Source organism: Agelaius tricolor, unplaced genomic scaffold (assembly GCF_023055355.1).
Source record: "Agelaius tricolor isolate 1412-34295 unplaced genomic scaffold, bAgeTri1.0.p SCAF_7, whole genome shotgun sequence".
Taxonomy (NCBI): domain Eukaryota; kingdom Metazoa; phylum Chordata; class Aves; order Passeriformes; family Icteridae; genus Agelaius; species Agelaius tricolor.
In genome coordinates this window covers 11,547,422-11,571,164 of record NW_027269267.1, presented here as the reverse complement: position 1 = coordinate 11,571,164, position 23,743 = coordinate 11,547,422, and the positions used below count along the sequence as shown (strand labels likewise).

Genomic DNA, 23,743 nt, shown 5'->3' with positions numbered 1-23,743 from the left:
AGATTACAGGAGAAATGTCAAGCTCCAAGTAATTTGCTCCTTGTGTTGCTATTTGCTGCCTTTACTGGAGTGCAGCATAAAACCTGGGGTCTTCTGCATGTAAGAACAACTGAAGTGAAACCCATGACACTGTCAAGTGCTTAAAATTAAAATGCTGGTTTGTGCTTACAGAAATGATGTGCACCAGAGCTTAGCAGAGGGCTGGAGAGTTGAGGGAAGGATGGGGAAATCGCCTGTTAATGGATGACTGCCTTGGAAAACATCAGTTGCCTTGTGCTCCTGCCTCAGCCAGGAAAGCTCCACGTGAGCCTTTCGTAAATTAAACTATTTCTGCCTTAAAGAGGCCTCTGCTGCAAGTACACTGCTGAACAAGGTGCCCCACAGCCTGTGCCACCTCCAAATTATCTTCTGAAATACCTGGAGCCCTGTGTAAACCAAACACCTTGTTATAGATGGATAATGAGATGATTTGCTCTCACAATTAAAGGATAACTACTGTGTGAATATTAAGAAAAGCTTTAGTGATGTACAGTTATGTTATTGTGGTTTAGATGTCCTCTGTTCTCCTCACAGTTCCCTTTCCCCCCTGTATTGTTGCCATCAGACAGCCTGGGCTGTCCAGGACAGGTACAAAGAAGCTGCACAGGTGTCCCTTCCCTGGGGCAGCTGGGAATGGAAAAGCTTGGGGGTGCTTAGGGGGTCAGCATGGCAACACCTGAGCTCAAATCCAGTGACAAGAAAGCAGTTTGCACTGATAAATGGAACAGAAGAGCTGAGTGACAGACTTTGGGAGGGGCCAGGGCCGGCTGATGCAAGCCCCAGGGGTACAAAAGACTGAGCATCCATCCTGAAGATGAACTGGCCATGTGGTATCCATGAGGGGCAGTTCCCAGTGCTGCAGCTTTTCCTTTAGTCCTTTGTTGTATTTTTGTTAAGGTTTAATAAACCTCTTTAAATTTTCAAAGTGAGCAGTTGTTTCTCACAACCTCAACCAATGAGTTGCCCTCTTGCCACTTTGCTTCCCCTGTGCATCCTCCTTACCCCTCACTTCCACCATCAGGAAGAAGGGATTTAGATTCCTCTGTGCACATGCCTGGTCTGGCTCCAGGGATTCCCAGATTCTCATCTCTCTCAGGAAGTGGCCCCAGCCCTTCTGTGCCATCTCCCTGAGGTGTGTCTGATAATTTGGAGGCACCTCTGCAGGGGGCTTCCCAAACTTTAATATGTGCTGGCACATAGGCACAGCCCCCAGCATCCCCTGGACCACAATGGCATTCCCCTATTTTCTCTTTCCTACCCTTATATTCACCCCACGTGGGAGGACAGAGACTGCAGTGAGCAAATATCCTGGTGCTGAGGGAAAAGCCCAGCCTGGGGGAAATGTGGGGTGGCTTTGCTTCGAGGCTGCTGCCTCCCTTGCACTTCTGCACGCTGGGATTTGATACAACCCCTTTCCTTCCCAGAGCTGTCCTGAGGGCTCTGGCTGCATCAATATTTCTGATAGCATCATGTTCCCCTAAGTAGGTTATCCTTCACGCTGAGCAGCTCCCAACCTGCTTGCTGCAATTTATCAGTGGGGAAGGATATTTTGGGAATGATCCCGTGTCTCTCCTCCATGTCACAGGATAATGTGCTGCACGTAATGGATCCAACCCCGCAGGATTTCTCATCTCTTACGCAGTAATGACACAAAAAAATGCATGCAGCTCTCTGTCTCTCTGGATCTCGCAGATTTTTAAGTGACCACACAGCTCAGAGCTCTGAGCACTGCCCTGGTGTTTGTTATACCCACACAGCCCATTAAAGAGCACAGCAGAGCCATGTGGAATCACAAATGGGAGCTGCAGGTCACCAGGACAGATGGACAGACACCACTGCTCTGCTCTGCACTGGAGCTGTGTCTGCCTCTGTGCTCTGGGGACATCATTTGTGACCTGGCAGAGACACAGCTTGGTCACTTTGTGCCTCACAGAAGGAATTTTATGGAGCTGAGCTGATTTTGTGTCACTTTGACAGCACCAGGAAAGCCAGGGTGGGGTCAGGGGTGTGGGTGATGATGCTGCTGCCAGCTCAGGACCACTGTTCCCACAGCTCCAGAGGGAAGGAGGCATCAGGGAGGGGGAGGGAAAAAGGGAAAGGAGTAAGGCCAGTGTTGGAACCCAGGACATCCCTCTGACTGTCCTGAGCAGCCAAGACCCCTGCCAGGGGGCTCAGAAACCCTGGCACAGAGCCCAGAATGTCTGTGGTTTTGATTATGACCCATGGAGCAAGTTACCAACCTTAAATGAAGATCTGCAGGCCACAACAGTTAAGTAGAATGAGAGTGAATTTATCCAAAGGTGAAAAAGTAGATTTTGGGGTTTCTAGAATGGGGTTCAGGGGGGAAAGATGGAGGGATCTGGGCATGTCCTGCCTTTTTCCTTCTCCTTCTTCTTGGCCTCCATCTTCTCCTTCTTCTTCTTGGCCTCCATCTTCTGCTGTGATGTTGGCACTTTTCGATTGGTTTAGAGTAGAAGCTCACTGTCTAACATAGGTGATAGGTATTGGAAAGTAATTGTAAACATTGTATGTGTAGTTTTTAGTATAAAGACATAACACCGCCCCAGAGTGCCTGGAATGTCTTGCTGAATGTACCTCAGCTGGACTGGAGAAAATATTTTATAGATAAGTAACAATAAACAACCTTGAGACCAAGAACTGAAGAGCTCTGACTCCTTCTTCAAGCACTGGGCTGGGAAAAGAGACTTTCTAATGTTTGTCGGGGTCACTCTGACCAGCTAGAGACCCCGAGAGACCAAGAGCATTAGTAGTTCAACAGTTTTCCTTTTATAGGTGAAACTATGAGGTCCCCAGACTTTGGAAAAGCCAAATTTAGGTGGCATCATTAACTTAGGTCAAAACTCCTGCCCCAGAAGGAAGGGGCAAGGTTTCTCAAGGCCAGAAGCCTCACAGTGCACAGAGGCTACAGGCCCCCCATCACTCCACACAGACTGTTCTTTAAAGTGTTACAGGGAAGGGCAGAAGAGCCCTGGGCACATGGAAAGTCTTGGCTCTGGAATGTGGCAAGGAAAGATGAGGGAAGTGAGGGCACTTCCACTGAGCCTCCCCTGGTGCACAGGTTCTTTTGGGATGGCTCCTGTGCTGTTCTTTTTTTTAATAACTCAGATCAGTGTGGAGAGGGTGAGGGAGAAGAAGGTGGCTCCTTACCAGCCCTGACCCCACCAAAAGGCTTCTCTGGTGTGCACATTCCTAAGGGGTGGAGCTGTGCATGGCCCTCACTGGGGGTGGCAGCTGCAGCCAGGTCACTGTGGTGACTCCCAGGCAGGAAAGAAGTTGTAGGAAAGTCTCAGGTTTTGTGTTGCTGGAATGGCTCCTGAGGTATTAAAAAGTCTTTTTTCCCAGCCCTGTGACCGAAGAAGAAGTTGAGATTCCTTGACTCTGGTTTTCAAGGTTGTTTATTTTCTCTTATCTATTACATTCTTTCTCTGACCTGCTGAGATCTGTCCAGCAGGTCAGGTTCTGGCATAGTGACTGCCCTTGGGGTGGTGATAACTTTTTATACTAAAAACTACATGTACTTTATTTACAATAATTTTCCAATACCTATCACCTATGTTAGACAGTCTGTCTCTACTCTAAACCAATCCAGAAGTGTCAGCATCACAGCAGAAAATGGAGGATAAGAAGAAGAAGAAGGACAGGACATGCCCAGATTCCTCCATCTTGCCTCTTGAACCCCTATTCTAAAACCCCAATATTCTACTTTTTCAGCCTGTGATAAATTCACTATCATTCTACTCAAACCCTTGTGGCTTGTAAATCTTCACACAAAGTTGGTAATTGTTTCCCATGGGCTAAGATCAAAGGCACAGCTGTTTTTGACTCCTTGCCAAGGTCTCTGAGCCCCTTGCCAGGGTCTTGAATCACCCAGGACAGCCAGAGGAATGTCCTGGGTTCCAACAGAAAAGGAACGAAAGGCAAGATCCTAACCAGCAATGCTGCCACCTGGCCTGGGCAGCCAGGGAGTTGTGGGCAATGAGTGTCTTTGTTAATGAAAACCCTGCCTCAACAGGCATCCCAATGCTCTGCTCCTTCTGTGGGATGCTGGAAGGCTGTGCCACACTCAGCTGGCTCTCCTTGGCAGCTTAGTGCTTTGTGACTGAAGGCAAAAGGAAAAGGTCAAATAGTTTGTATAAATGGGATGGAAGTCAGGAAAGTTATTCTGCAGGTGCTGGGCAAGCATCAAAGTCCTGGGATCATACATAGAGCCTAGCTGGAGAAAAACTCTGTGCACAGGAGCTGAGAAAATGTCACTTTTTCCATGGAAATGGAATCCTTCCACTGGGGTTGGGGGGAATGGGTGGGAAGGCCACCCGAGCACAACAGTCAACAGTCTGGAAAATGCAATACCCAGTAGTGCATGCAATAATGAAACAGCTGCCTTAGCAATAACTGATGTGAGCTACTTCATGGCTGTGATTTCTTTTCTCATACAAAAGCAAAAAAATGCCCTTTTATGGCAGGAGAAATCAGAAGTGTCTCTTGCAGCCCGCTGCTAAAGGAGTTTTCCCCTAAACTATGAAACCATCACTATTACTTTTTCACAGGTAATTACTCACTGCAGTTAATTTGGAGCCATATTCCAAGTGAAATGGAGATATCCTGCATTGCCCTTTCCCCCTCAGTCTGCCTTGGCATTATTATCATTCCCTGCTCTGGTGCCCGTAGCAACAGCCAGTGCCATCCCCAGTACCTGAGCACTGGGAGCTGCTGGTGCCTGACATTTACCCAGCTGGGCTTGGCACCACGGGCTTTGCCTGATGGGGATCACACCTCTCTAAGCCCCTCAGTGCTGAGGGGTGGGTGTAGGAAAGCAGCAAAATGAGTTTAGTGCCTGATTTCCTCAGTAACGTACTTCAGGTTTGGCTGCTAGATCTGCAGTAAGCTGCTCTGAGAGGTGCAGGTATCCACAAGCACTGTGGATAAGGACTTTGTGTGTTTATCTCTTTAAAAATAAAAATAAAAATAAAAAAAATAAAAATGCCACTTGAGTGAATTGCCTGCGCAGGACACAAAGTCTGCAGTTTGCAGCCCGCTTTGGAAGCAGAGTCCTTTGGGCTGCCTTTGGCAGTCACGGTTCACAGGAGGGTTGTGCAGCCTCATTGGTCATCTGGGCCAATACAAATTCCAGAAGCAAGCAAGGTGACAACCCCTGTCTTAAAAAAAAAAAAACAAAAAAAACCCCAAACAAAACCAAAAAAAACAACCAACCAAAAAAAAAAGTACAAAAAAATAAAACAAATAAAAAGCCCCAACAAAAAAACCCCAAAAAACAAAAAACAAAAAACCCCAAAAAAACAAAAAACCCCACCAAACCCAAACCGAAACAAACAAAAAACCCAACTGAACAAAACAAACCCCCAAACTCCTCAAAGACACCAGGCAAGGTAAAAATCCACCTATACAATCAAAGCAAACCAGCATACCTTCCTACAGGGACTGTAATCATCTGCATCGGTACATTAAAAAAAGAAGGAATCTCTCCCTGGAAGTCTTCAGTGTTAGAGACATTGAGAGTGAGATAAGACAGAAAATCAAGCCCAAGGTCATGAGGGAGGAATGGGACCCCAGGCTGATGTTCCTAAGTGCACAGAGAGCAAGGGGAGAGCCCAGCAGGAATGGGAGATGGGGACTGGAGGGGCAGAGCTGCTCTGTAAGTAAAGCTATGTATTAGAAGTGGCATAAAGGAAAATGTTAATGAAGCACGAAAAATGAGACTCAGTAGGGAAATTAGTGGAGGGGAATAAAAACCTCAGCAGGAGGAAAGGCAACACGGAGTGTTAAGCAAATGAATTGCACTGGAAGGGATCCCTGGATCAGGTTTGTGGTGAGATGTTGTTCATGGGGTTTGTTAAAAACATGAGGGGAGAGAGGGTAATGAGGCTGTGGTGAGCACAGCCCTGCAGTGTTGGCCACGTGATGGGGAGCTCTGGCGGGCTTCAAAATGGGGAATTTTGGCAGGAGCCTGTGCCAGAGTGGGGTGGGAATGGGCACATCCTTGTCACTGAGGGGTGGAGGCTGGTGGGAGGTGGGGTCAGTGCTGTTGGCTAAGGGGAGCCTGGACCCCATTCCATCCTGCTGGACAGTGTGGGATGGGGATGGAAGTGAGGTTGGGTACAGGGACAGGCAGCCTGGATGGGAGAGGGAAGGGCCTGATGGGGATGGCACAGCCAGGGCTGCCTTCAGCTGTCCAGCACTGCAGGGCACTGTGGGCAGCCAGGCCGGGACATCAGAAGCAAAAAATGGGTGACTACAAAGTAAAAGTCAATATATTTTTGTTGGGAGACATAGAGTATCCTAAGGATTAGGGAACTTTTAAAGGAATCCTTATATATTGAAAAAAGTGTTTGGGGGGGGTAGAGACCCCCATGTTCCATGTTCACAGCATCTGATAAAAGCCTACAGCACTGCAGCTTTGCAGCATGAAAACAGGAAACTCTGGGGCATCATGTGAGTACCTGCAGCTAAAACACCTAGAGATGCAAATGGTCTTTTCTCTTCATGCACTGTTTCAACTTATAATTTTTTCTTAATGTACAAGAGGAAGCTGACAGAAATAGGCAGAAAAAAACCACATGTGTGGTAGGTCATTGAAAGGAGTTTGTCTGCCTGCAAGGTCTTGCTGAAGAAAGGCTTTGAGCTTATCAGTGAGGGTAAAAAAAGTGTGGGGGGGAAAGAAAAGATGAAAGAAGCTAAGTTATAGGCTTGGTGCCTTTTATTATCTTCTGCCAAGGCTGGAAGACCATGCCAGCTCTGCCAGGTGTTTCAGAAGAATAACAAAAGCAGACATTAGATTGAGCCAATGTGCTTACAGCCACTTCCTTAGGAATCAAAATTCCTGAAGGAACCTCAGCAACTGCTTCATAAAATACTGCTCTGCTGCTGCAAGACACAGGCTGTTATAATTTAACAGAAAGCTGAATTAATGCACATTGTCGAGCTTTATCTATTTTGACACAAATGATTCCGGTTCATGTTATTTTTCTTTAATTGAATGGTTCACAGGCTCAGCAGAGCAAAGGGCTTGTGTGAGCATGTCTGGGGATGTAAGTGTGTTCATGAATGTACACACACAAGGAAGATTTGTGTTTCGTGCCTCTCTCTGTGTGCCTACTGCTATGTATTCATGTATCTATCATTTATTCTAGCATGTCTAATATTTTCTAATTTCTAATCACATATTTGTTGTTGGTAGGAAAAACCCCAGTAGTTTCATGTCTTATCATCTGCAGCTGGTTGCAGCCTTTATCTAAACATTCACTGTGGGATGCAGCAGGGAATTATATTGGCAACTGCCATTAATCTTCTGTGCAAAAAGAAGCATCTCCTACATCAGTGTTAGAATAAACCCATTTGTCTGGTGAATGAGGCACAACTAAAAAGTACCCTGATGCAGAAGCAAAAATCCTCTCATGATGATACTTTTGATGTTGTACTAGCCCACCTGAGGCCATCAGGAAGGGCATCTTTAGTGCAAACTGAACAGCAAGGAGTTAGAAAAGCTTTAATTGAACAGTTTTAGTCTGATTTTGGGACATGGTACCTGGTCTGAAGTAGCTCTAACCTCCCACTATGTCACAACACCACCAGTGTATAAAAGCATCCTTGTGTAAATCTCCTTCTACATACAACACCTGACTTCTGTTCCTCCAAACCCTTTGGGGCTCCACTCTGCCTCTTGTGTCCCCTGAATGACCATGCAAGGCCTGACCTGGTGTGGCCCAGCTGTGGTCCCTGACTGCCAGGGACCAGCTGTGCTCCCCAGCTGGACCGTGCTGCCCCACAGGTGAGCTGGACCGTGCTGCCCCACAGGTGAGCTGGACCATGCTGCCCCACAGGTGAGCTGCTCAGCTGTTTGCTGGCTGCCTGTGAGCCTGAGGAGAAGGAGCACAGCTCTGGGGTGAGCAGGGATGTGGCTCTCTCCCTTGCACACAGCAGCATGGTGGCAGTGAACTGCAGCAGCTGGGAGATGAGGAGATGCTGGCAGCAGCTTCACAGCACACTGGCATGAGGAAGTGAGAAGATCACTTGTGCCAGGGACCAAGCCATCTTCTACAGCCTCATGGAGCTCTAACTGATGGATTTACTAAACTTGTCCTTGACTTTATACAATAATGTGTTCTTAAAGACTCTCATCTTATTGTTGATACTGGTCTGAAAGAGATTATACCTCCAAAATGGCACTCTGTGTTGTTGGTTTGGGTCACGTGCAAAGGAAACAAATAAGGGAATGCTGAGTGAATTAACATAATTTCTTGGTTCCCTGCTGTAGAAATATATGTATATAATCATCTCTTTTTTTCTAATACTTGCTACAAATTTAGACATACCAATAGGTTGGTGTGAGGATGTGTTATTCCTGGAGATGATTTTTTTTGAGGAAAAAACCTCTTCCATTCAGCAAGAAAGACAATAAAATACTGTACTATTGTTTTTTTTCTTTTCCTGTATCTGTGCATGTGTGCACAAGGGGGTGTGAGGGAGAGTGAGAGAAAGAGGAAAGCCTTACAAGCCCTGGGTTGCTTATGTCAGCAAATAGGGAGAACTTGCTTGGACTCAGCTTTTTACAAGCATGTGCCAGCTATTAAATAAATGGCATATCCATTGTAATGCTCAGATAATAACAACAATAAAGAAGTCTTTACACCTGGTAAACAATTTCCAAGCTGACTAATATGAGCCTTGGCAAGCAGTAGGGTTTTAGGCAATAGGCTGAAAGAGCCTCTGGTATTTGTGAAGTCCCACAGTTCACTTCTAGAGCTCCAAGATTTCCTTAACTCTCATCCCTCCCTTAACCACAGGGGATTTTATACCAAGTTTTTGGCACTAGGAGCTGCTACTTATTTGCTGCAGTCATATTCCTCAGCTGCTGAGCAGCATTATCAGCTTATGGGGTTCATGTATGGAAATGTTACACCTTGGTTGGTCTCAGCAGGCCCATTTTTCTTGCACAGATTTATGGCACTTTCTAGCAAGTTGATATGCTTGTTCAGAGCTGAAACAAATTCCTGGTGAGCCTGAGTCAAGAAGAGGAAGATTTATTGTTTTTCAGCCTGAGTGCACACGTGTGCCCAGAGGCAGCCAGCATGGGTCAGAGCCAGGGAAGTGCCCAAGGGCTGGGCTGGGGCTGGGCCCAGGTGGGTCCTGCTGCTGCTCCTGCACCTTTGCAGGGGGGGAGATCCCGTCCATGCAGTGTCAGAGGTTCAGCCCCACCTGCACAAAGCTGGCTGCTGTCCTTCACTGCAGGGCACCTGGTGCACAGGGACTGCATGGAGCATCACATGGGAAGCTGCCACTGTGCCAGGAGTGCAGGCAGCTATTGCTGGTCGTGTGTGGGTGGGTTTGGAAGCATTTGTGCTTCATGCAGCACTCCAGGCACTGTGCCTGCTACGTGTACCCAGCCCAGCAAGGCCAGGGATGCTCTGCTGCAGGCACCACCACGGAGTCAATCACACACCCTGGCAGCTGCAGATTTTTTATGCACCCTGCACACCTTTGCTTTCCCTCTTTTTTCCCCATTCTAGCTGAAAAGACACCCGTGTTTTTTCCACTCAGCTTAGCTGTCCCACTCCCTGCCCCACCACTGCAGCAGAGCAGAGCTGCCCACACAGCCCCATGGGCTGGCAGGGTGTGCTGGGCTCCCAAAGTGCAGCAGCAAGCCCAGGGCTGGGCTGGGCTGGGCTGGGCTGGGCAGCACTCCCTGGCTGAGCAGAGGCGAGCAGGGAGGGGCTGTGCAGCAGGGGAGCAGCATGTGCTGCCCTGAGCTGGGTCTGATACTGGGCTGCGCACTGGGGAGCAGAGGAGACCTGTGGCCTCACTGAGAAGGGAACCTCCAACCCCACAGTGATCCTCACCTGGCTAGCAGGGCCTCAGAATTTCTATCTATCTATCTATCTATCTATCTATCTATCTATCATCTATCTATCCATCCATCCATCCATCCATCCATTGAAAAGGCAGAGCAAGGACTGTGAAGCCAAGGAGTAAATAAATGTCAGCAGACAAAATCAAAGAGAAGTAATTTTCCCCTCTGCCCAGAGAGCAAAGGAAACACACTGACCAGTCCTTAAGGAGGGTATTTTGCTGCACATACATAAGGAAAACATTCCTAAGAGCCACTCAGGAACACCAGGTCTGATTGATGGGATGTCAGGAGTTGTAAATCATGGGGTCCCAGGTGTGGGGGAAATGAGTGGAGCTATCCTCCCTCTTGCTTAATTGAATTCAGCAGTCACCAAGGGGGACTGCTGTGCTTTGTGGATTGTGAAGTCTTCAGGGAAGACTTCAGTACAGCAAAGCACACGCTGCTTGACTGATGTAGGAGTGAATCAGAGTAACTCGAGTCTGGGAGAGTGGATGTGGGATGTGTATTTATTTCATGTGAATGAAATGAGGCAATTCCCACCTTCTCCTTCACTGTATTATCAAAATCATAGGCAAACATATGCTGGTTTTGCCTTTGTATTTTATTATTTTTCACCACATTATTTCTACCACCAAAAGGTAGCTCAAAGGCAGCATCGTGACACAGCTGCGTGGAGTCTGGGTATCCAAACCTACACATTTCCTAGGTAAGGGAGATGTGTGATCAGCCTCTCTGATGGGAACACACACTTCCCAAAGCCCCAGAGAGGGTTTTCCTAACATTATGCCTGGTGGCAAGGTGACTGTCAGCTGTTGGACTGAATCAATCTGGTCTGAGGGTCCTGTCAGGGGTGAGGTAAGAAGTGTGGGGCTGGCAAACCCCAAAAGCTTGGGGAGCACAGGACCTTCACAACTTCAGCAGGGGAGAAAACCCCAAACCAGGGAGAGCTTGAGACACTGAGGTGATGCCAGCAGGGAGTTTGGCCAGTGCAGTGTGGCAAGGATTTCTGGGGAGATGTGCTGGGTGAGTGCTGAACAGCCACAAAAACTCCTGCACCTTTTATATAACATAATTGCGTGCTTTATTGATATACACAGTAAAGCAGTATATAATACAATAGTAAGGCATATATTTGGTGAAATTTGGTATGTTGTGAAAAAATGCAGTAAAACAGAAGTTTATAAAAATAATTAGTAAATGTTACAGTGTTGGTGTTAAACACAATATATTATGATATCCAAGTAATAAACCAGTACTGAGTAACGATGAAATAACATGCCATATGGTATTTATGTATTCAACTACACTGATTATGTTTTACAGTTTAATACTTTGTAATTATAAGGAATATGAAATAATTCCCAAATTATGCTTAAAAAAGCAGCAATAAAGCTTTCAACTTTTTAAATACTTTTTGACAGACTCACTCCAAAACTAAGATCTAGAAAGTAAAACAAACAAAACAAAACCCTGATGAAAACAATCGTGCAATCTCTTTTTCCTCCGTAATTTTTCTGGAGAGAAGGTTTAATGTATAAGGGGGGAAAAAAGAAGAAACCCATCTCTTTCTCAAATCGCAATTTAAACCTTCTGATAAAAAAGGACATGAGAAATAGTGAGGGTTCCTATTGTAATCAAGTGTTAAAAAGCTCTTTATTAGGAAAGCAGAGGTTTGGGGGGGGGATTGTACTTTTCTTCTGTAAATGATTAACGTTGTTATTACTTAAACAATGAGACCTGGTCACACAATGGACACGTGGTGATGATGTAACATTGTCATACATAATTGTCAGGAACACCACAAAACCAAAGTGAGGTAGAAATAGCATGACTAGCCATGTTCAATGTTAACTAGCATTCAAAATAAAATCTTTCCCAAGTTTAATTACACTTCATACAAGAAGAGGTAACAGATTTTTTTTTACTCTTGCAATATAAAGTCAGATGGTTGTGTTTCTATGTATTTTATGGTAAAATTAAAAGCTGGTTAAGAAAATGAAGTGGTAAAGCTTTTGCTGACAGCACCTCATACCCAAACCTCTCTCTCACAGAGCTGCAGTCAAGCTGGCTAATCTGTTTCTCTATCAGCTCCTCTCTTTCTCACGTTATTGTTAATTGTGCAGGGATTACTTGTACAGAGAACCGGGGAAGGAGAAAGGACCAGGGCCTTTGTTTTGGTGATAAATATTCATGGAGCAGTGTGACTACCTTCACCTGATCACCATTTGAGGCAAGAACAGCAGTAACTCTTCCACAGCCTTTCCCAAAGGTGGCTTGCAGCACCACAGCTCCTTGGGACCGGCTGCTGCAGCAGGATGAGACAGGACAGTGGGAAGCTCTGGGCTCCTCTTCCAGAGGGACGAGGATCCCCGTGCTCATTCCCAGCACTGGGAGCTGGACAGAGCTCTCTGGGTACCCTACTTGTGCTTTGGGTCAGAAGCCAACCCCACAGGGGCTGGGGGAGCACCTCCCTCTCTTCTCTCCTCTGCAGCAAAGGTGACAACGGGGGGAGAGCTGTCCCCAGCCCTGCTGAGCCCCAGGGTTCAAACCAGTAAGGCAATGTCTATGTTCCTTTACTAAAAGTATCCAGGAATTTAGTCAGCAGAGGAAACACTGGCACACAGGATGGTTAACTTCTTTCCTTCCCTTCTTTCTTCTGAGTTTTTTTTTCTTTTTTAATTGATTTTTTTTGCAGGCTCTGTCATATAATGTGCTCTTTCATTTAATTATTGCAAACTAGCTGTGTAATTGCTAGCTGCTGTCCAAAACCAGGACAGTAAGTCATGTAATTCTTAATTTTATTGGAAAGATAAAATGTAACTACCTTCATTGGAAGTTCAGGTTTTTTGGTTATTTTTTCTAAGCCAGCCCTAGTCAGACAAAACCAATGAGAAATGTAAGGTGGCCATTCTGGTATCACTGCAGGAAATACTTTCCTTTTTTTTCTCTTTGATACGCAAGGAAAAGAACACAGGACATGAATCTCTCTGATACTGTTACAGAGCTGAAATGAAACTAAACAAATGCACTGCCTCAGTATATTTTTTTGTGGTTTTTTTTTAAGGGGGTTTCTATAAACAATTATTTTTATAAAGCACACTTTAGTTTACAATCTTTCATTATAACTGTTATAAATTTTTTTTTAAACAACCCGAAATGCGTTCCATATAAAGAAATGGCAAGTTATTTAGCTATCAAGATTTTACATGTAGTTCTCTTATAATTTTTGTACAATTGCATAGACGTGTAAAACCTGCCATTGTTAACAAAACAGTAACAGACTTAGGAAACTACTGAAATCTACAGTATAGTACCACTACCCTTCACAAAAATATAGATTTGTTTTCTTGTAAACTCTTACAGTCTAATCCTCTTTGTAGTATGAATATTATAAAAACCATGCGGAACGCCTGAAGTTGTAAAACACATCTCGCTATTCTAACACCTTGTCGTCGGTCATCACGGTCACTAAGGTTTCCATCGCTCTTCCCAGGTCATCTGCCATGTGGAAAAGGCTCCCTACATTGTGGCCTGAAAAAGAAAGTCAAAGAGGAAATTAAGCAAAGAGGATGTGGCAGCATGTGGATAGGAAAGCTTCACAGATCCGTCGTTCTCCACGTGCCGCTCGCCATCATTCCCGGAGGAGACTTCCAGCAGTCTCCTGGAGGAGGCCAACAGGTTCTCATTAGCAAAAGCTGCCAGGTTTGTACAACACTTTAACAGCAACACTGGCCTGAACAGCAATGGCAAACCACCCTGCAAATAAGCCATCCCCCCCGGTGATGGAGCTTCATCATTATCAACGTTCACCAAAAGCAACAATTAAATCCATTGACATCACAGAAGAATTTCTGACTGATGCTGCAAGTGTTTGAGTATCCAATGTTCCATCAAGGAGAAAAAGAGAAACCAACAGATCAGCAGTAATTAACTAAATCATTAAAGCCAAGAGGTCTCAGCAGGATACCTGCAAAGATAGATATAATGATGACCAAACTAAGCAACTCAGTTCATTCAATCATTTTTAAATATACTTTCCTTTTTGGACAGCAGTCCAGCACAAACAAAGATGCCACAATTATCAGCCAACTAGTATGCAGGGGTTCACTTGTGCATTTCCCTTCACCCATAACCACTCTGAAGTCCTAAGATGGTATAACCACAACCTCCTACACAGAAGGGATGAATAAACACACGGTGCAATTCTGGAGATGAAACCTGCAGCTTCTCACACTCATGTCACCAGTGCAGCAAATGGTGAGGGGTGGTAAGAAATAGCTTCATCACAATTAGAGACCAAATAAACTCAAGGATGGGGAGATTGAATTGCCAAAAGTTGCCATTTTAGCCCCTGGCACACCTTGTCTGGTCTCCCACTGCTGTTCAGAAAAGTGTCTCTCTCCTGCAAGTCCTGTGTGAGATTTCAGACCTCTATGACTGTCTCAAATACCCTCTGGCACCTCAAATGACAGAGACATCAAGGTTTAAACAGCTGAACCTTATCTGGAGTCTCCCTCCTGAAAAAATACAACAGAAGAGGGAACAATACTGAGATCTAGGCACCCTAAAAGATGAGGATGCATACCAAGGACTGAGTGTTCAAGATTTCTTGCAAGGACAAGGAGGAATGAGCAGACAGAAGGTCTTAAACTTAGCAGAAGGAAATTATACTCCACACAGCACATAATTGTATTACTGATCTCATCACCACAGGCTGATGTTGAGGCCAAACACATAAATGAGTTAAAAGAGGAGTTAGAAAATAATCACTGAAGAAAGATTTATTTAGATGCAAAAAAGTGCATGTGACCTCCAGCTCAAGAAGTCTCCACACTGCAGAGTGCCAGCTACTGAACATTTATAAGTGAATAAGTATTACTCAATAAAACTGCCTGTCACCCTGGCCTGAGGGGTTTGATTTACTCTCTAGGAGCACTTGTGATAGAATATTTTTATCTGAAAAACACCAAACACAGGAAGTGCAATGCCATGTGCCACAACTCTGGTTCTCAGAAATGCTTTGCATTAGTCTGGATGCTGAGTCCTCACCATGGTCCTTGAGGAAGGGGCACCCAAAGGAGGGAAGGATGTGACCAGGACATCCAGGACACACCTTTCATGCAGTCCCTACCTGTAATGTGCTGGAGCCTGACTGACCATTGCACACCTGCACAGTGGCTTCCCCTCCTGACAGCTGCAACAGGAATGAACAATGAACCCTTCCCTGTGGGGAAAATCAGACTCACCATCCTCCTCCCAGTGTTTGCATATTGTGGCAGTCATGCACTGCTGACATTTCTACAGTAAATCAGAGCCTGGAGTGATCTCAGTTCAGCAGCTTTTATGGAACAAAAAAAATTACCTTAGAACTATTCAGAGAACCATAGAATGGTTTGGGTAGGAAGGATCTTAGGAATCATCCAGTTCTAACCTCCCTGCCATGGGCAGGAATGCCACTCACTAGACCTGACTGCTCAGGAACCCATCCAGCCTGGCCTCAAACACTTCCAGGGGTGGGGCATCCACAACTCTGGGCAACCTGTGCCAGTGTCTCACCACCCTCAGTTAAGAATTGCTTTCTACCATCTGCTCTAAACCTGCTCTGTTCCAGTTTAAAACCACTGCCTGTTGTCCTATAACTATCTGCCCACATAAAACTCCCTCTCCCTCCCTTTTATAAGCCCCCTTAAGGTACTGGAAGGTCTCCCCAAAGCCTCTTCTCCATGCTGAACACCCCTAGGAGCTCTTTTCTTCTACCACCCTCTACATTCAAATACTAATTACTAATTTTTTAAAAGTTGTTTGAGTTTGTTGTTTTTTTTTTTTATTTATTTAGCATTGATGATACAAAACTAGACTGGATCTGAACAAGTACTATTCAAGAAGCTGCCCATTGGACAGTGAGCTGTGACACAGCTTGGCAGACAGCAATACAAAAAAATACTTGGTTCTGGTATCTGGTATCTGGTGACAGTTTGCTAACTGCACTAATGTGCAAAGAAACAGATGCATCAATCAGCAGTTTCATCCATACATCATAAATGTATAGCCATCCTATTCATCTGAAGCAAAAACTTGTAATTTCCTCATCAGCATGACAAGTAACTGCATATGAAAGATTCCTGCCAAGTTTTGGTCAAAACATAGTTTATTTTAAAGTAAATGTATCCTACCACATTTATTTTAGCTGTAAGGGATATTCTCTGTCACTGGCATCATGCAGACTGAGATCAATCCAGCAACCTATACCATCACAAGTGAAAATCTGACAAAGCCATATGAAATCAAGAACTCATGGGAGGTGCTGGTGCAAACCAGCTGAGCTGCTGAGCTGCTCTACTCACCTGAAACTCCATGACTTTTTGGGAATATTCCCCTCTAATATAACCAGAGCAATGCTCTGACTGGGTAGCCAGCTGTGAGAGGCTGCCCACGGGGTGATGGGCTTGCATTCAGATTTGTTGTGATTTGTTGTTTCTAGAAAACTCCAGGGCTCTTCAGGATTTCAACACTGCTCATTCCCAGGAAGACTGATCACACTTTTGTAGGCTTAGAACAACCCAGACTGCTAAACTGCAGCCTCAGAAATTAATACTATTTTGTTCTGTTAAAAAAGAGCTGGGTCAAGAAAGAGTAACTTCAACCAAAAACACACACACAAAACCTTTCAGATGTATGGCACAGTCAGTATAAACTGTTACATTGTTCAGGCAATTCAAGTCCTTACAGATCCACGAATCCCTAGGTACTTTCTGGTATTTAAAAATTACAGAAATGTCCAATAGTACTTTTTATTTCTTTATCTGTTAATTGATACAATATTTTTGAAATAACCATGCTTTGAATCTGATCTCCCTCCTCAAAAGCTGCCCAGATGCTGCAGTGATTAAGGAGATAGAGCTCCCCCTCCCCCACAACATCCACACTCCCTCTCCAGGTTCAGGTCTTAATTTCCTCTGCATAAAAACTGAACACTTGTGTCTTCTCCAGAGCCATCTGAGGTCAGAGCTGAGAGCATGACCACCAAGCTGACTGCAGCTTGTGCTGACAGCTGGACTGAAATGCAGCAGCAGCAGCAGCAGCAGCAGCAGGGGGACCACGTCTCCAGGGCAGCCCTGGGATGGCAGGAGGGGCCAGAGGAGCAGGTGGTGGCTCTGCTCCAGCCACACACCTGGCACAGCCTCAGCTGGCTGTCACTGCACTGCCAGCAGGATTTGTGCCTCTCCTGGACATGGAGTAACAGCCAGGTTAACTGAGACTGCCAAGAGCTGAGAACTAAGGACATGATGATTTCCTGGGACTGTATGGGCAATGAATGCACCCTTCTGTCATGTCTGTACCTAAATTAGTGTTTAAGTTCACTGCTTCCATAGGGCTCTGCTGCTGCCACTGAATGCTGGTCACTTGCCCTCTCTACTACTGAAATGTAGGATGTTGGCATTTTTAATTAAGAAGCAAATGAGAGAAATACTGTCCTAAAAGCACTTAGAAAAATAAAAATCAGAACTTTCCATTATTATTCATATTTCTGAAGTAATGCTATCAAAGAAGGCAAGAAGGCATTAATTCCATTCTTTTTTTTTAACATTAAAGCTGAGAAAGTCTTATTCATGCTTGAGGCACTGAAAGGTTGAAAAATGCTGCTATGTAAAAAAAAAAAAAACAACTAGCAGACACTTTGAAATGCAGCAATAAAGCTCAAAATGGACATGGACAGTATTAACTTAAACTTATGAAATCCACAGCTGCCATTTGCTTGGGAAGCAGAAGACACCTGTTTCTGCAGACACTACCTACTCACTTCTGGTCACAGAGAGAATGAGGTGTTCCACATCTGCTGAATTTGCTTCAGAGACTCTAATGGAATCAAGGCCCATGGGTGTGGGCACAGTAACAGAACACCAATCTTATACTACAGCTTGTCAGAAAAATAAATGTGCAACATTCAGGCTTGAAAGAGTGGATTGAAAGTAAATTGAGAAATCCCAACACAATACAGGGCCTCTTCTAGCAGAAGAGATTTCTATCCCTTTCCTGACAAAAGAAAAATCCTTCCTGTTGGTGACTTGGGTTTTGATACCCTTATTAATATTGAGTAATGCCACAAAATCCATGGGATTACACACAAAGACAATACCAAATGTGAGCAATGGAATCAAAACCTGGTCAGGTGGGTTTTAAACCACAGGATCTGCCTTTGCACGTACAGACTCACACCTACAGCAGAAGCTGTTCTGTACCTTAGCTCATATCCTTCATAAGCAGGTGGACAATTGCATTTTATATTCAGGTCTCCAAGTTACTGAGGTCCCTCTAGAACCATTAGTGAGCACAAACTCAGCCAGAGAGTGCAGAGCAGTTCACTGAAGTCAATTTTTTAGGGTTAAACTGCTGGAATCAGATCAGGTAAAACATGACAATTTTTCTTTTATTTTTTGTTTTGTTAATTACTTGTATCGAGTATGCTTTCTGCAGAAGAAGCTTTTTTTTGAGTAATATGCATAAATATGAATGAGGATAGTGGAAATCAATGCCCTGTTTTTGCTAAATGGCAGAACAGTTTTCAGAGAATATGAGCTGAGAACAAGGAGGGCTCAATGTGAAGCATTTCCCATTAAATTTCTGGATTTGTACAGTCTGCTGATGCCATCTCAGGCACCCTTTTTTGATCCATATGAGAGGACTTGCTATTCAAGGACAGACTTAATCTGCACCAAAGGTCTCACACCTTGAGCAGCTGAACCTGCCCCAGCACCTGCAGCCGAAGCAGAGAACCTCTGTATTTCAAGGCACCACATCAGGACAAATCCTGGCTTTCCCAGGGCACCCTGTCAGTGACTGGGGGTTCAAGGCAGCTCTGTTAAGAATGTTTCCAGCAGCCCCTCCCTCTGTAGCAGCAGGAGTTTGCAAACCAGGTTACCCTTCAATTCCTGCCCCATGCTCACCGAGCGTCTTCTGTGCAGGAAAGGTCATTTCAGAGCTACTGCAACTGCACTCAGGCAGGCTCTGAATATTTTATCTTTAGTAATAATTTTCACTAGAAATTCATCTTTCAAACGCTGTGTCTGCTTGGCAAGTGAAGAGCAGCTTCAGAGAGGAAAAATCAAGGCTCTGGAAATGCTTTCAAAGGAGCTGTGAGAACGCAGTGCAAACGCTTTCCTCCATTAATGAGCAGCAATGACACACAAATTCCAAAACCTATTTTGCATCAAACCAACCATGTCCAAAGTGCACAGTGAAAACCACGGCCCATTTGCATTGCTGAATGCAACACTGTGGAGCTGGTGAATGTTAGTAGCATTCTTCTTTCTGCAATAGTACATCAGGAAATTCAACCACCTGAATCTCTCATACCTCTCAACTCTCATATTTCTGAAGAAATATTAAAAAAAACTATTTAATCACTGGAGATGATGGTTGGTATACTGGCCCATATATGTTTGTAAGCAGAACAGCAAGAGAGCCCAGTCTCCCTGTTGTGCTTACACACAAGAGCAACAGAACATAAATCAGTGACTGCAGCATATTTACTGACAACATTTACCATTCAGAGGCCTAATTTCAATGTATTATTTTCTCCTCCCCATTCCTGATTTTCCACCTCTGGGAGCATGTAAGAAAATGCAGACCCCTGAGCTGCTCTTGTCTCCACTGAAAGTTGAGAGGTACACCACTGTCACAGCACACATGGGGAATGCACTCAGCAAAACCAAACAAAACCCAAAGCAAAATAAAACCACCCCCACCCTGCACCAAACCCAAGCAACCCCGTGCTGTGTCACACACATGCTGGGCACAGAAAGCAAGCTGTGACAAACAGAAGCCATGGCAGTGAGCCTGCGTCTCACTAACCTCTCTCACTGGCTTTCCAGGGGCATTTCCTCCTTTAGGAACAGAGAGAGGAAGTGGAATAATTATCAGAAAGAAAGGAAAAAAAAACACCACATGAACATATGTTTTATACTGTAAAAGACACTTCAATTTTCATTTAGAAATTTAACATTAAAAATGCATTTCTGCTTAAACAGAGACCAAAAGTGCATTGAAATCCACTGATGATTCTGAGCTGATTTATTCAACAACAGTTCTGTAACCTGTGGCTTGGTTTAACCTCTCAAAAACACTTGATAAAACTACTTACACCAACTTACACACCTGTCAGTTGAGAATAAGGACTGCAGACAAGATCTGAACTCACTTTCTGAGCATCCTAATTAGCAAATTTGAGTACTTCTAGCAATCATTGTAAATAGTAAAAACATTTTCCCCCAATGTCAAATTCATTTACCCAGACACTTTACATTGTATTGTAGCCTACATACACTGAGGTATGCATTGATATAGATGCCTATGTGTACACACATATTTCACACCTACAGAAGTACACTGCAATGCAACATGCTCACATCCAGGAAAAATATTTTGCAAAATATGTTTGCTATGTGCTGACCTGCAAGCATGGTAAAAGTGAGGGGGCTGAGGGAAAAACAAGAGAAAAAAAAAGTTCAAGTAAAAAAGGAAAAAAAGAGAAAAGTATCTTGTCATGTTCAAGTACTAAAACAAAATGGAGTCCATAATGGGTTTAGCTGCAAAGATGCTCCTAAGAAGCCTTCACAGAAGCCATCCTTTGATCATGCTGATTCTTCTCAAACACTTCTGATAGCATATTTTGTTTTTAGAAAAGGGAAGCCAGGTGTTACTCAACAGCAGAAACACCCCTCTGTCCACCTTTCCACCCCACAGGCAGTCACAGTCTCGCTGTCTCCAGCAGCAGTGTCCCCCTGTGCCACTGTGCCACTGTCCCACTGCCACTGTGCCACTGCCACGGTCCCACTGCCACTGTCCCCCTGCCACTGTCCCCCTGCCACTGTGCCACTGTCCCACTGTCACTGTCCCCCTGCCACTGTCCCCCTGCCACTGTGCCACTGTCCCACTGTCACTGTCCCACTGCCACTGTCCCACTGCCACTGTGCCACTGCCACTGTGCCACTGCCACGGTCCCACTGCCACTGTCCCACTGCCACTGTGCCACTGTCCCACTGCCACTGTGCCACTCCACTGTGCCACTGTCACTGTGCCATTGTCCCAATGCCACTGCCCCACTGTCACTGTCCCACTGTCACTGTCCCAACTGCCACTGTCCCACTGCCACTGTGCCACTGTCCCCCTGCCACTGTCCCACTGCCACTGTGCCACTGCCACTGTCCCACTGTGCCACTGTCACTGTCCCCCTGCCACTGTCCCACTGTCCCACTGTCCCACTGCCACTGTCACTGTGCCACTGTCCCACTGCCACTGTCCCACTGCCACTGTCACTGTGCCACTGTCCCACTGCCACTGTCCCACTGCTGGCAGCTCTGCCAGGCCTGCAGCCCCAGTGAGAAAGTCACTGCAGCAGATGCAGCAGGATGATCTTTGCCCCAGAGCTGCTGCAAATGATGCAATTTTCAATGATGTGTGTGACACTGGGGAGAGAGGCAGACACATAAGGGAGAAGACACCAGTCAGCATAACAGTAACCTAATTACTGTTGAGTTTTGCTCTGTGGCAGGCTGTAGGAGAAGGGAAGAGAGGCAATAAACAGCTTTATGGGAATGTTACAAGCTGCAGAACAAGAGCCAACAGCAGAGCAAGGCAGAGCAGAGGCAGGAGAGGAGAGGGCAGAGGAAGGAATGGCATCAGTGACCAGCATGGCTCTGAGCCATGGCTCCCACAAACTCCAGGCAATGGAAAGGGCTGGGGCAGCCTCTGAAGGCCTGCACAGCAGAGGTTACCATTTACAGAACAGAGGAGCTTTTAGTTCCTGCTCCTCTTCCTTTCCCCAGTAGCACACTTCCTATTAAAAAGGACAGCAATATGTTCAATAACAACATGCTCTGCACATGGGTTTTTTATACTCTGCTCCTCAGTGAAACCTCAACTCCAGGGATGTCTGCACCACCTCACTGGTGCAGAGAGGTGTCACTTCAGCTCCAAGGACTCCACCTCACAGGCCTGTCTAACCTTCTAGGCCTTTCATGTGTGTCTGCACAGCCTGAGACCTCCTGTGGCACTTTCATCAGGAGTCACAAATTCCCTAAAAATGCTTTCCAAAAGGGGAGATGAGAGTATCTCACCAATATCAATCATGTAACAGCAAATCCTTGGAAAGGAAGATACCAAATCTATTGCATGCTTTGGTAATTTTCTCAGGAAGAGCCCCAGGGTTTAGGTCAGCCTAAGGACTCCAGAAACTGCAGCACAGTACAGCTTGGTTTGAAAGTCCTGGGGCAGGAATGGGACCCAGCAGGAGATTAGCTTGGCTCCACAGTTTAGCTTGGGTCAAGCAGAGAAAAGGAACTTCCTACCAGCAAAATACTGGAGTTCTTAAAAATGCCTTCCTGTCTGCACAAGCACCTACAACTGCAGCTACACAGTGTTTAATTTAAATCTACACGAGACAGACTGGATTCTGCTCGAAAATGAATGCATTTAAAGGTGACTGGGGTAGCTCAACACCACACAAAACAGCTGGTGAGGACAGTCTGTGGTGAGTAATCAGCCCTAGAATTTGTTACATGCAGCAAAGATCCACGCTACTCCAGCAACAGCTCATTTCTTCTGGAGGAGGATTAAAAAGGGTTTAATGGATTTTACGTTATTTTCTTCTTTGCATATGAATGAATGCCTGTTTCTAAGTTTTAAGGCAAGGAGTATGGTTTGGCATAAATTGCAGAGGAAGAAGATTGTCTATATTGCTGCAGTACTGAAAATTTGTGTTCTGTAAGGCATCCAAATACTGATATGCAATCCTCTGTGGGTGCCTAATTATCTATTATTTCTGCTCAAATCAACATTTCCTGCCCTTACAAAACAGAAGAGCTTTTCTTTTTTTATTTTTTTTTTTTAGCTACATGGCATTGCATCACAGGCAAAGGTACACAGCAAGTGACCACATCAAGCAGAGGCAGCACCAAAAATTTAATGTAGGAGTCTCTGCAGGTCAAAACAGAGAGCACAAAGCAACTATTGCACTGCCCCTGCCACTGAGCTCAAGAAAGGGACAGGCTGCACAAAAGGGAGATCTGGCTCTCCAAAGAGCCCTTTTTCTCAAAACAAAACAAAAATCTGTTGCAGTTTTATTAAATTCATTACCATATTCTCAGTTTACACCAGAACTGGGCATTATCAAACAGGGAAGACCTAGTCCACCTCACCACTGTTCCATCTGCAGAGAAGCTCAGCCAGATCAGTTCTGCTGAGCAAAAGGGGAGCAGTAAGGGATCTCAGTCTCCTGGGCTCACTGTGGTGGGATCCAGGAGCTCAGCACAGAGAAGGTGACACAACCCAGGAGAAGCCAGGGTACCTCAAATGGAAGAGTATTTCCAGAATAGTCCACAGGACAGTAACTCCAGGGGACTCTTCCACTGACTCAGTAAAGTGTGAAAAGAAAAGTCTGCATCAAGAGACATTTTGCTGTCAGAATAAGAGAAACTGCATTATGTGCAGTGCTGAAAGTTGCTAGTTCCACTTAGAATGTTGGTCCCATTCATGACAGAGCCTGGCCTGATGCACAAGTGAGAGGAGAAAATGTGACTGGTGTGTTTTAATGTGACTGAGATAAAAATAAAACTCCTAAAAAAGGGTGCTATTCTTAGTGCCATTCATTTATTGCTGTGGGATCTTGTAATTTCACTGCACCACACCACAACTGTGTTAAGCAACACCATGCCAAATTGTGAGGACCAGTCTCTGTCCAAATGTTCTCACATTATGTCGTGGCCTCTTAGCTCTTTTAAGCCATGATGGCCTCATTTCTAATCAGTTTTGGCTCCCACT

General features: G+C 45.2%; 1 protein-coding gene across 17 annotated transcripts in view; it reads right to left on the bottom strand.

The window, feature by feature from the left end:
* Positions 1-10,982: 10,982 nt before the first annotated feature.
* Positions 10,983-23,743, bottom strand: part of DMD (dystrophin) — a 1,148,686-nt gene continuing 1,135,925 nt past the window's right edge. For 12 of the 17 annotated variants that reach the window (XM_071430344.1, XM_071430345.1, XM_071430338.1 and 9 more), the window contains one exon: positions 10,983-13,456. In XM_071430344.1, the coding sequence (XP_071286445.1) occupies positions 13,359-13,456 (98 nt within the window). In that variant the 3' untranslated portion in view covers positions 10,983-13,358. Of the gene's footprint in view, positions 13,457-19,777; positions 19,810-23,743 lie in introns of all 17 variants that reach the window. The other 5 variants (XM_071430346.1, XM_071430341.1, XM_071430351.1 and 2 more) reach the window with 1 other exon arrangement.